The 14,149-nt window shown below is 39.5% G+C and overlaps 1 protein-coding gene across 2 annotated transcripts; it reads left to right on the forward strand.

The window, feature by feature from the left end:
• The first annotated feature begins 1,984 nt into the window (after positions 1-1,984).
• On the forward strand, positions 1,985-13,209 carry hic1 (hypermethylated in cancer 1). 2 transcript variants are annotated; one of them, XM_079481507.1, is made up of 2 exons: positions 1,985-2,160; positions 8,648-13,209. In XM_079481507.1, the coding sequence occupies exon 2, from the start codon at positions 8,665-8,667 to the stop codon at positions 10,822-10,824; it is 2,160 nt and encodes a 719-aa protein (XP_079337633.1). In that variant the 5' UTR covers positions 1,985-2,160; positions 8,648-8,664; the 3' UTR covers positions 10,825-13,209. The 2 variants fall into 2 exon arrangements, with proteins under 2 accessions (XP_079337633.1, XP_079337632.1); XM_079481506.1 differs by lacking the exon at positions 1,985-2,160 and adding an exon at positions 3,513-3,734.
• Positions 13,210-14,149: the final 940 nt, after the last annotated feature.

Consider the following 14,149-nt stretch of genomic DNA (forward strand, 5'->3'; position numbering starts at 1 on the left):
TGGCGGATTGTTAAGTGCTAGCGGTTGTATTAGTCAGTGGAGATTTTCTGCCGTTTTCCCTGCAGTGGCAGTCCTCGAGGAAGTTGCTCTGGGCTTGCTGGTTAACATTTCATCACAGCTATCATTCACTTATTTTAACCACCAGCAATTTTAAGGTTGATTCATTAGAAATTCACTGCTGGAGCAGATCCCAATGCAGGTTACATTTAAATAGTTATTTTTAAAACTGTGGAAGCGTGAGTGTTACATAAATGTTTTTGGCGATGTGTGAAATGCACCTACTCGTCTCTGTTGGAAATTATTTGTTTCAACATCCCTGACTTAAATATACTGTATATCTAGTTCAACAAAATTAATTTCGTGCTTGTGCACACACTGGGCTTCAGTCATGAAACACAAGCAGAACAAATGCCTGCATGAATCATTCATAAAATGATTCTTAAATACATTCTTGGATTTAATCTGATTCAACAATTTTAAAGTAACAATGCACAGAAATGAGTTTAGCTCGTGTTCCATTAATAGAGCAATGTGCATAGAAAGGAGATTACATTGGCAAATCTAAAAAAGCAAATAAACAAAAAATAAACATAACTGAGTCAAACATTGGTGTCACGTGGGTCAAGGTCAGTGAATCACAAAGGTAAAACCAAGCAATTATTTTTAACAAGAATCTATTTCGAGCATCTTACACCCATTGTTTGTTTCAACATATGGGCAGTGAATTTTATACCACACTGTAGGTTTTGAAGTGACCCGATAAACATCCAGGTGCTGTTGCACCCCGATCTGTCCTTTGTCTATAGCTCTGATATCTCTGTTTTTGAGGTTATCATGAGTTCATCGGGAGAAACTGGAAGTGAAAGACAATACCTCCCACTCAGTAAAGTTGGACTGCTATGACTTTGACTATGACCATTCTAATTAAAAAGCAACATCTAGTTCTGAAGTAATTTCAGAGGAAAGGCCGGGAAACAGATGTCTGTCAGTCAGCTGTTAGAGTAATTCAGGGGCCGGGGATGGGGGGTTGTCAGGGGGCAGGCTGTGACATGAAAAGGCTTCTATCAGGTGAATGCCCAGCTAAAAACTACTTTCATCGTGACACTCAACAACAAACAGACGCCACAAAGTGATAGCAAACGCAAACTGTGTTACATGTTAAAACATGACACCATGGGAATTTCTCTTCCAGTCAGTCAGAAAGGTGTCACGTTTCTTAGAAAATATCAGCTAAGTACAACTTGGGCACCAAGACGGGTAAAACTGAATGGTGATGAATAGATAAAAACAAATGGTATCACAAATGAAAACGAATGGCTTATGTGTATGTGCAGCTCATTACTGTTTTAAAGTGGGAAAAACGGGAAAATAAAAAATGATGTAAGCATTCTTAATTTTTCCTTTTTAACAATAAGAACAGATGCAAAAAGTAATTTCTAAGGCAAAAAGGAAAGAAATAACAGTAAGGAAATGAAATGACATTCCAAATATGGTAAACCATTGGATGAGTGAAGTTTCAAATAAGATCTACTTAACTACTTTAAGGTCATTTAAAAATGTGTATTAAAATAAATTGTCTTACAATAAATAATGAAATAAATTAATTTATTAATTTGGCCCAGGTGATTTCAAAAACTAAGGTTTGTGACCCAAACAGCAGTAGATTTGCTCTTGTAAATGACACAAAAAGTCAAAATAATGACAATTATGACGGTTTTAATATCTTACCGTGTAAGTATTTTATATTTCATTCATTCACTGACAAGGACAACACATAATAGGCTACACGTTAAGTATTGGGTCACGTACAAACGGCAATTGTTTCCGGTTTTATATTCAACATAGCAGCCTATGCCGTTTCGTGCGCTTTGGTCTCAACTTCTACATTCTACGCCATCGGGTGTCGCTGCACGCACAGCCTATGATGTGTTTGACAACCGAACGCGGCTCAGGGTCCGATAGTGTCTGAAGTGTCTGATCCATTCTGACACGGAGAGAGAGGGAGAGAGAAGTGAACGACAAGGGAAAACAAGGAAGAAGCTGGGAACTGCGTGAAAAGTTTGCGCTACAGAGGAATTTTGACTTTTGTGGATCTTTGGATAGGGGGAACCCCGTAAGGGGAAAGTCAAGATCGGCAGGAGCATCAGACATGAATCCGAGGTGAGTTAAAAGGCAGCGTTGTATGTTAATGCACGCGTCGCACTCAATCGTGCGAGTACCTGTAGTTCAGGTGCGCTCATTGAGCGCGTGCCAACACACTTATCTTCTTCTGTATTATGATAACTGGCGGCGTGTCTGGACAGCAGGGAAACTTATACTTTTTAATTAGATATTTATTTGAATACAGCGTGGTAAGTGTCTAAAGCTAAACAAAATCTCTCAACGTTTTTATTCTCAAATATTGCAAAATGTTAGAACTGAATAAGGATTGGCGAGCCTGTATAGTAGGCCTACTTACTTTTAAAGAGAGTTGGAAATAATAATAATTATTATTAGACAATGAACTGCAGGTACAATTACTGGGACTGCATTACCAGGCCAGAAGATTTAACATATGGACTTTTACTTTAAATGAAAGAATATTGTTTAAAATAAATAAGTAAATTAATAAATTAAGATTATATATATAGTCCTACTGAAAGCCATAACATTTCCAAGCTCACTACATTTATCTTTGCCAACTTGTTGAGTAATGCAGTCTGCGCAACATGCTAAAGGTTTGGCTGTTCTGACTAATAACAGAGACCCAATAAATGTCTGTGTACTCTGCGTAAAAGTGTTTGACTTGTTATGGACCGTGTCCTAAAAGATATTGATGCATCAAACGTAACCATTAAAACAACAACAGAATAATTAAGAAGGCTTGTTGGTTTAAACCACGAATCAAACCTTACGTTAAATAACAACAACAAACAAACAAACAAAAAACGATTACAGATTAATAACTATTTTGCCAACTAACTGCATCAAATAAGATCAATGGCATCCGATTGATTTGTTATAGCTAAACATCAAACTACTGAAAAATTGTAATCTGTTTTTATCTAAAAGTTCATCAGAATTTGTGCAAAGACATTCACATATACAAGCACGAGTATACATTTACAGACACGATGTGCTTATCACATAAGTCAGACGTATTCAGGATGCTCACAGTCACATTTTTAAGGAAAGTGATGTTGTGACATACAAGAAAACGCCTGTCCCTTTAAGACGAAGCCGCGATGTGTTGTGAAGTTCAAGTTGGGGTCACGCTAAGTTCCTGCCCTCGATTTTACCTTTTAGTTTTTATTATAGACTGACATCACACGGGGCGCTAAAACACTCAAGTAGCCCAGAAGCCCAATTATCATCTCCAGTCGCGTTATTGCGTCGACGCAAAAATAGTCAAGGAAATTACAAATACAAAAAATCGAGGAAAACTGATGCAGGAGTAAGCACGTATTTTATAGGAGGAGTGAGCGAGAAAGATAGAAGAGAGAGAGAGGGAGAGAGAGAGAGAGAGAGAGAGAGAGAGTAAGAGGGAGGAGGGAGAGAAGTGGAGGGAGGGTGAACAAGAAGAAATTCATTGCAATTAATAATAAAAAAGAGTTGGCAGTCGTGCTCGGAAAACTGGCATGGTTTTTGGGAGGCTGGCAGTTCAAAGTTGAAACGTCAGAAATGACTCCAAAAGACTTTTGAGATGATCATTAAGGGAGACTTAGATCGGATGGCAGAAGAGATCGGGCATCCAGGTAACGTGTATTGCTCTTTACATTCGAACTTACATTTTAACTTTAGAAACGATTGATTCGTAAAGTTCTTATACGTTTTAAATCGTAAAGAAATGGGCAGCCACAGGCATATTTGTTATATTGTGTGAGAATGTATAATTCGAGAGCAATAAGCTGATCATTGTAAAACTTTAAGAATAAGATGCAGTTGTTTGTCTTTAGGGTTTTGAGTACTGTATTGTCTTCCTCGTTGACGTGATTATTTTTTAACATGAAAACACATGCATTTCCAGAAGTGAAACGTTTTTAAGTTTACTTAACTATCGATTGTGAAACGGTATCTTTCACATGTAGCCATTAATGCAAGAATCCGATAAGGGAATTCATTATAAATAGCTACAAGCAAGTTTGTATTAGTCCTAAAGGTAATGCCAACATAATGGTTTCGTCTTTAACATGCAGTTTTATTATATTTTTTATTGCGGTGTATTCTCTGTGCTTTCTTCTTAAGTGATCGGACTCTCAGTTCATCCCTAATTGAGAATTCATGATGTTTCACATGCGAATAGTTTTTTCATAAAAGTAAGAGAATAATTTGATTTGTATAAAAAGTTGAATACCGTAGAACCCTGATGATGCATGAATTTGCAGTCTGATCTATAATTAAACGATTTACTTACCATCTTTGGTGTCAATAAAAATATTTAAAATTACATTCTCTGTTTAGTCTAAACAACATTTCCGGCCATGTTTATGTGATGGACAAGGATGTCTGACAGATCAGCTCTCAATGATGAATTGTTTTTATAGAAACTAAAGGAGCAATGTAATTGACTGAGATAATTCATTCAAATATTTTGCACGCTTAAAAGAGCATCTTGTCTTTTTGTCGTATGTGTCATGATTTATAGGCCTGAAAGGTCATGATTTTGTCAATAACTTTTACACCTTAATGTCTTATTAAAACTTCGTGCTGAGGTACTAAAAAATATTTTTTTTCCGTGTTGATCTACTTTGCACGCTAAAGAATTACATACTTTAAAGATACCGAACCTATAAATATACTGAGCCTAAATCTACGAAAACAGGTTTAGATGATCTGATTATACATATGATGTGGGATATTTTCATCTCATCCTTGAAATTGGAGGCCACATATAAGGGAAAGTGATCTATCCTCCCAGCGGTACAGTATTTATGAATGAAGATCCAGAGCTCTGTGTGCTGATAGAGAGAGGGAGAAGCGCTCCGTATGGTTCCAGAGAAAGGGATCTGTTTGAGAAGGTTTAGCGCATGATGTTGCTACAAACTTCTACCTTCAAAGTATATAAACATGGGCAACAGACCTCAGGTTTGATTTTAAACCACTTAAATCCTCTTGAAGAGGAAGAGAGATCTATCAGACGTTTCTTGGTGCCACGAGCTTTTGCGCGGATAGTATTTTAAACGCCCCTTTACAAAACTATCACGACTTTAAAACTAAAGCTGAATAATAACACTTAACTTTATGTGTCTTTCAAAACACTTGAACCCAATAACAATTCAATGTTATGACCAATACCGTTTTATCTTTTGATATCCTATACACATTTGTTGACTGAACATAAAGTTTTTTGATTTATTATGCAACTAAATTATATATTTGGTATTGCATTACATATGTATTATATATATATATATATATATATATATATATAATTAAAGTTAGTTAACTGTAAAAATGTTATCTATTAATTCTGAAAAAATCTCGTTTGTGTCATGCACTTACATACCATAACAATGTCAGTTTACATATTTTAAGAAAATTCGCTTTACAAACTGATTGAGTGTTTATATCTTAAAGGTACGTTAGAATCAGTGTGGGATAAATCTCAGAGGGAGGACGTTTTTGCGGTAAAAAGATGACAGACCTAGGGTGGGGAGAGAGAGAGAGAGAGAGAGAGAGAGAGGGGGGGGGGAGATAGGAAGTCTTAAGAACACGAGCAGACCCCTGCCTCACCCCAAAACCAGCAAAATGACAACACAGACAAAACACAGGGCTATTGAATACCAAACCACCTAAAATATGACACTTGCACTGTCTTTAATCCAGTCCCTGCACCATACCAAATATAGCAAATAACCATGAACTCTGTCGCATGCCGAACATAACAAAATAAGTGTCATTTTATAAGCAATATCTTTTTTATTCTTTTTTATTCTAATAACGAACAAAGTAGATTCCGGGCTCTCAGTGCATTTTGGACTGTTTTGAATACAACTTTTTAATTAAGCGCTTTCTGTTGACAGCCCGTACATTGTTTAAAAGACTCAATTAAAAACATGCAAATGACGTCAGCTTAAAATTGTACATAATTTGCTGTTTGATCGATTCAATAAAGTGAGTTTTAAAGACGCATAATCTGAATCCGCACGGTGATACGCTTGAGAGGATGCAAGTGTTTATGCGTAAAGTTCAAACAATCGTTTTAAAACACGATTTACTGCTGTCACCACTTCCCTTTGAACCCGATGCTTTGTCTGACTGAATAACAACCCATTTTTGTGAGATCACTTGTAAAATAACAATTTTGTCAAAAAAGTATTTCTTTCTTTCTTTCTTTCTTTCTTTTTTTCCCCTGTCTTCGCCTACAGGCCCAATGACATAACCGCTGCACATTTACTTCCTTTCTATATTGTTCCTTAATTCTTTTTTAGTTCGATATGTTCCGTCTATATTCACAGCTTGTTCTTAAGAGCAGCAAATTTAGGACAGTGCGCGTGAGACTCTATAAATCATGCGGCCATACATATATGCTGCTCTTTCAAAGTCTCACAGTTAATGGAAAGGACACGAGCCAAAATTTGTTCTAAAACTTAAAATGCACCTGTCAGTAATGAGACGTGTCCGTGGGCAGCAGGGGAGGGGATAAAACGTACACCACTTCAGCGCTTTTTTTATTAAGACGCCGACGAGAGAGACGGACTGTGAAGAAATGTTGCGGGTGCTATTTGTTTGCTTGAGAGGCTCCATTCTTAAGGTAACTTCGACTGCAACAGGCAATTCATATTATGTCATCTTTTTGTGTCTGTGGTTTTAGCCAGTGCACGGCAGCTGTGTGGAAATGTATCCTCGTTGTATAATTATAAAAAAACGATAAATGACGCGCTCGGAAATAAACTGAACACATGATTTGTAAATTACGAAAATCTTCTTGAACGCATTTCATGCTGAGATTGAACTCGTGCAATGCAGGCTGAAATAAAGAGGGAATGTGCAGGTGCTCCGCAGACCAGAAATGTCATAGCTGACGGCATTATTTCCACAAAAAGGAAACGTTTTTAATTGAAATAAAACATCATTACTGATTTGAAGTGAAAATATTTGATACAAAAATACAATACAAATGTTCTGTAAAAGTTCTTCTGTTTATCTCCATGTATGGTTTCTCTAACACACTGTGTGTAGTTGTGTTGTTTGCCCACAATGACACGCGCCTGTACAGAGTTCAGCTCCCTCTTTAGGTCAAACAGATGCACAGACATAGCCTACAGGCTTGATTTATAGGCATCACATTTATCTTCTGATTGAAATTTTAAAAACAACCAGTATGAATCCCATAATTACGCTTATGAAAAGGTTTTTTTATGGATGCCATAACGCAAAGTCTTAGGGTAGCCGTAGGACACTTGTTTATTGCACCTTACTGAACGACTACAAACTACATTATTCATATTAGAAGATTATTTTATACAATCAAATATACAACGAGAGGAAGAACTAATGTTGGAATGACTGCCTGTATTTATTTAGCTTCCCGTTTTACTTCCAAAAAATTTTAATCCCTTAGGGACCCTAAAAATTCATTTTATCTCATATACAGGATGTCCTCGTGTAACAGGGCTTAAACAGAATATACAGAAAAATGTGTAATGTTTACAGTATATGTTTACTTTGGTAAAAAAACTAAGCACTGTTGTTTAAATCTTTATGAGATTTGTGATCTTTTGGAAGTCATTTTATTTGTTAGTCACACTTGTATTAAGTACAGCAGCATGTCCGATTGTGAATTCGCAAAATCTTTCGTCCCCTCTAGTTTATGTCTGCTGTTCATCACACTTGCAAAACCTTTGGTCTGACTTTGTTTAAAACTCCACACACCACCTCTGGAATTCTTTATCAGGAAGACAGCAATATAAAAACATGTTTACACTGGAATGTCTTTTTCTTTCTTTTTTGTTAACTGCACTTCACTGTAGGCTTTAAACATGTGGGTTTGTATCTTGATAATGGCAAAACTACAGCGCTCTTACTCGTTCAGCTATAGCTCAGTTTTATGGAGTCATACTGAAGCTGCTTGTATTAAGGAAAAGCTGAATTGTTTGGAAGTTGTCCTGAATCGCCTACCTGAAAGTCTACAATATATCAAAGAGTAACTACAGATGTATATATTGGCTCAAGAAAATGCACATGAGCTTAAGTGCTTTTTTTTATCTTCAGTCAAGTTTTACAAGACAATCTGTCACAGCCAGCAGTGCCCTATTCATAAATAATATGTGTTTTATATATATCAAAACACAGCAATTAAAAACAGATTACAATTTGCACAGCCTGTTGGCAGACTTTTTTATCCAAAGCAACTTTCAAACATTAGAATTATAAATTATTTTGTATGTCTGCTCCCTGGAACTGGGTTTCCTTTGGCTCATAGGTTAGAACATGGCGCTAGCACTGCCAAGGTCATGGGTCTGATCCCAGGGATTGCGCATACTTAAAAAGCAAACACATTTATAGACAATGCAATGTAAGTAGCTTTGGATAAAAGCGCTCGCCAAATGCATAAATGTAAATGTAACTGAGTAAATATCACTGTGTAAAGTTCAGTAATATTGTCTTTTTCAGATCTTGTATTTAAAGCTTTTTATTTAACAGTCTGATTTCTCTTCTGTTTCAGGTGGCGGTCTGAAGTCAATGCTGGATGCCATGGAAGTCCCAAGTCATGCTAGGCACCTCCTTTTGCAACTGAATACACAACGCACCAAGGGCTTCTTGTGTGATGTCATCATCGTGGTGCAGAATGCACTGTTCCGGGCTCACAAGAACATTCTGGCGGCCAGTAGCCTCTACCTTAAGTCGCTTGTCGTTCACGACAACCTCATCAATCTGGACCATGAGATGGTCAGTCCAGGTGTTTTTCGTGTCATTCTTGACTATATCTACACGGGCCGGTTAAGCGAAGGTGACCCCACCTCCCCGTCTGAGCCTAATATAGGGGCAGTGCTGGCTGCTGCAAGTTACCTGCAACTGCTAGATCTGGTGGCTTTATGCAAAAAGAAGCTGAAGAGGAATGGGAAGTACCATTTACGCCCTAACCCTGGGTTCTTACCTTATAAATTAGGTTCCAGTGGGATGGGGGGAGGACGATTTCGAGTCTCTACTCCTGTCATTCAACCTACACCATTTGACGTCCTGCCTGCCCTCCCGCTGCCTCGTCATGGAGGAGAGCTTTATGCCCCAGCTCTAGCACAGGGGCCTCCACCTTACCCCCCAACAAAATCATCCTTGTCACCGCGGTCAGGCCTGCACTTACCCCCCACTGATGGGAACTGCTCATCGCTCTACGGCCTTGACCTGTCCAAAAAAAGTCCCAGCTCCCAATCTCAGCTTCCTTCCAACCACCCACACTTGATCTCCTTCCACCCAGATGAAGAGCCTGAAGGAGAGCTGGACCAAAGCACCAGCCCCTTGCTCAGCCCCAACGATGGCTCCCGAAAAATGGAGACAGCTCACCACGCTGTGCCTTTAACCCCACATCCCTTTCCTCTGCCCAACCATCCCCTTGCAACGCATCTTCCCCACCTGCACCGTTCTCAGGACCAGGAGCCTTACCCCAGCCCTGAGCCTATGGACGACTCCAGAGAACAAAGTAGAGAACGGTCAAGCATCTATCGCTGGGTGAAGAACGAACCCTCGAATCCAGAGGATGCAGATGAGGAAGATGATGAGGAGGACAGTGGAGGGATGAATGAGCAGGATAAAGACAGACATCACCTGAATCACCATAAAAACAGTGAGGAAAAGATGAACATGAGCGAGAGGGGCTATGACAGAGGAACCGTTACTTGTGACGATGGAGAGGATGAGAATGGCACGGGCAGTGAGGAGACAGGAAGCAGTGAAGGGCGTTCATCTCCTCCTGGTGCTGGTGGAAGATATCACATGCCATATGAGCCAGAGAGTTTCGGAGATAACCTATACGTGTGCATCCCATGTGACAAAGGCTTCCCCAGCTCGGAGCAGCTCAATGCTCACGTTGAGACTCATACAGAGGAAGAGCTTAACAATGGAGGTGAGCTAGACAACAACAGTGGCAAACCTGCCAATTCCCATGGACCCATGAGCTCAAATAGCTCCAGTGGTCTGCACAGCCCATTCCTTGATACCAAAGCAGTGCAAAACCATCATCCTATTGGCCTTGGGGAGATCATACGACCATATCGCTGTTCATCCTGTGAAAAGTCCTATAAAGATCCTGCCACACTGCGGCAGCACGAGAAGACCCACTGGCTGACGCGCCCGTACCCTTGTAGCATCTGTGGCAAGAAGTTCACCCAGCGCGGTACCATGACGCGCCACATGCGCAGCCACTTGGGCCTCAAACCTTTTGCGTGTGATGCTTGCGGTATGCGCTTCACACGGCAATACCGCCTTACAGAGCACATGCGCATCCACTCCGGAGAGAAGCCTTATGAATGCCAGGTGTGCGGGGGCAAGTTTGCTCAGCAGCGTAATCTTATCAGTCACATGAAGATGCACAGCAGCGGAGGGGCCGGTGGTGGACTCACCCCTGACGGCAAGCTGAAGATAGACTTCTCTGAAGGCATTTATCCCTTGAGCAAGTACACGGCTGAGCATTTGGGTCTGAAGCAGGAGAAACACTCAGATCTTCTTATAGCCTCTCAGCATCTGCTGGCTGATGCCAAAGCCATTGAGAGCCTCTACCCACTGTCAAAGCTGGCGGCGGAGCACCTGGGTCTCACCCACAGCAAGATGGACATATTGAATCAGTCACTCCCACCCCAACAGCTCCCAGTGGAGACCCGCACCATCGATCGCTACTCTCCCAGCTAGAGGGGGGAACCACTAACTAAATCTTCCAAAGAGACATCACTGTATACCATTCACAGTATTCAACTCACACCTCATCTTTATTAGAATCTGCACCTCAGATCGGAGGCCGGAAAGTGTTGGCTATAAAATGCACACAAACTGTGTTTGACTTCTAAATGTGCCTTTTGCAGATTCCGCAGTAAATGCATTTCTTACTTTCTGAAAGGAGAAGACTGCTTTATTTATAATCTTTTCTGACGGCGGACACTCAGCCGATGCAGTATTTATATAAAAACAACTTCTTTTTCATTCAATCACCGAGCCAAACAACCAATTGAAAACCAAAAAGAGATTGTTTTTATTTATTTTCTTTTTTTCCCGTTTTGTCTGTTGGAAAAGCCAAAGAGAAAATGTTACAGAAGAGTGTTGCAATCCTAGTACCCTAACCTTGTGAACTAAGTATTTACTAAGTGTTGTATATAAAATGAAAAAAAAAACATATGAACAATATTCAGGGCTTCTGTCCAGATCGCAGATGGATGTCTGGACCAAACAAAGCCAAATCTTGGGGATTTTATAGTAATTGGAGGACTTTTTATATACTATTTTTGGAGTACTGGATCACCTGTATCTGATTTTCCAACTTTGTGAATGGCCCAGTTTTTTTCCAAACTAAGAGGGAGCAACTTTCAGAAGAGACTGTTTGTTCCAGGATTTAGGTAACGTGCTCTAAGCTTTTCTCTGCATTGAGTAGTTATCACCTTCAACACAGAGTTCACAGAGAGTGTCATTTCATTTTTTTGGAGTTTCAGGTGTATGGTATTGCTTTTTAGTGCGTTTTGTTTCCGTTTCTTTCCTCCAACTCTCTTTTGCTTCACAGACCCAAAAGTGCCTTTAACTTGTTACTGAAAACCCTTTAACTTGTTGCTGCCCTGTGATCTCACAACTGGAATATCTTTGCGCATATTCCGATCATTATATAGTGTCCACGTGTTTCGGCCCATCTGGTGTGACAGACCAAGCAAGGGTGGTGCTTTGAAAATGGAGTAATATTTACAACGGAACAATAGAGCCTGAATGTTTTCAATGAACCACAGAGTCTACGCAACGCTTTTAGATAAATGCTAAACTATAACAATGATGGCACTTTTGTTACAAATCCAGTGTATATAAAGTGTGAACAAACAGTCATACACTTGCAAATGATGGATTTGGCCACACCTTTAAGAGCCTTCCCTGTCAAGTGTGCGCAAGGGCCTCCTCACCCCTATTATGGTGCAGTTAATTTCAGGCTAATGTGACGGTTTTAACCCGGCAGGGCCCCACACGCGCACACGTAAATCCGCTAATGTGACAACCATCTAAACATGAGGACCAGATCTTGCCCTCTCTTTTTCTGATACTGTGAGCACAACTAACAACAGCTGGTCCATCAGGCAAAGCCCTGTGAAATTTCACATTTTCGAAGGCTATTCGCGCTTGTCTGTCCCACTGATGTGAGATTTGATGCCAGCTGACCAGGCCTTGTGTTCTAACACTGCCTGAACATACACCCTAATCCCTCAGCTACTGCACTAAATATGCCATAAACTAAACTAATCTGCAAATCTGAACAATCATCAATCCGTCAATTATGTCAAGCAACAGAACGCACAGCAGCCTGTTAGGTGTTAGGGTCACAGCCACGCTTGTATGCTTTCTGTTGTATTAAATGTATTTTGCCTCTAAATAAATCACGTTTTACTGCGGATGTAAATGCATAAAATGTGACAAAGCACATGTTATAACAGTATTCCAAAAACCGTGTTGAACTCAGACCTAGTTTTTTGGTTGTACGATTTGTACAATTACAACCTCAGTGGGTGAATGTGAAGATTAAACCATGAATGCACTGTGAAAGAACTAACACGTCTGAAAGCTTTAGAGCTTGGTCAATATTGAACACATTGTGAGGGGTGTTTGGGACACATTACTGAGGCTTTGTAGCATGTCACTAATCAAATATTTTCTTTATTTTTTAATCTATTTAACTATTAAATCAAAGCAAAAAGTCAAATTGGTGCTTAACTCAGGACTGAGCCCCCATGTCAGTGGGCACAAAACTTTGGCAATAGTTTGGCACACACAATTCTCTCTTTCTTACAAAAATGTATAGAGCAAAACTTAAGCACACTCTTTTAGGAGGGATTGTATTGAATTTAAACCTGTGGTTGTATAAAAATGTTACAAATGTTGTTTTGTTTTCTGAAATGATTTTCTTTGAAAATTACCTGTTTGTTGGTTTGTTCCTGAATAGCCTATGCAACTGTCTGTCTATTTTTACATTACCAAAAATACTGTTATGTGATTAAATGGTAATTTAATTACCATAAAAGGCAAATTTATAAATTAAAATGATTTTCATGATTTCTACAAGATTTTTCTCTGTACACTTGAAGGTACTTAAAGCAGCACAGTTTAAAACTCACACATGCACCAAGAGAAATGCCAGATAGCAAGTTAGTTTACTGTTAATGTTACGCTGTATAAGAAATGTTGTATGTTTATCAATAATTCGCTACAATGATAAACACTTGGCTGAGTGGGTAAGGAGGAAGCATATTTTCTGAAGTTGATTGACCCATTTGTTCTGGGCGGGCCAGCAGAAACTTTATCTGACCTCTTTGCCGAGAGGCAGGATTAGACTCCCAGTGAGGTTTTGTATACATGTACTATTAAAGCACACGCATGAAACCAGCTTGTTTGGGGCGAGACAGATGCTGAAATTTCCCAACACTCTTAAGTGGACAGCGAAGATCCAGAGATTCCTCTCAAGTTAATTTAGCAAAACACACGAAAACAGTCTGGGCACAGCGGTTTGTTTGTATCCAAATGAATCCCAGAACATAAACGAAATACAAATCTTCTGACTCGAAGGAGAGAACAATATTACAGCTATCATAACAGTTAAAACTTTGACCGCTGACATATTAATACGTGCTGAGGAGATGCGACAGCCCGTCTGAAGTGGATTTTAGTGGTGGCAAAAAAATCTCACACTCCTCCAGTTTCCTCACCATTTATAAGCTTACGCCCATCGAAATCGATCTTTCTATTTCCTGTGACAGACAAAAGTTGAGAAAGCATTAATAAACCAAAAGTGAGCAAGAAAGTCAAAAGTCCCACTGCGATTAGCACTGCTCTGAGGGGGTGATGGGTCGATGGGAGGGGTGTGAGTAACTTTTTTGATTGTTGATAAATAATGTTGATAGAAGATATGAAAGTGCATCTTTTAAAGGAATAGTTGCACCTTCAAAATAAAAATTCTGCCATCATTTTCTCACCCTGCTGATTTTTTAAACATGCA

This window comes from Barbatula barbatula, assembly GCF_947034865.1.
Source record: "Barbatula barbatula genome assembly, chromosome: 19".
NCBI classification, from domain to species: Eukaryota; Metazoa; Chordata; class Actinopteri; order Cypriniformes; family Nemacheilidae; genus Barbatula; species Barbatula barbatula.

What these genes read in the sequence shown, in the direction of transcription:
- hic1 (XM_079481506.1), top strand. Translation starts at nt 3,683, where the DNA reads ATGATCATTAAGGGAGACTTAGATCGGATGGCAGAAGAGATCGGGCAT. An exon ending in AGAAGAGATCGGGCATCCAG is followed by an intron (nt 3,735 to 8,647) that starts GTAACGTGTATT and finishes CTTCTGTTTCAG; the next exon opens with GTGGCGGTCTGAAGTCAATG.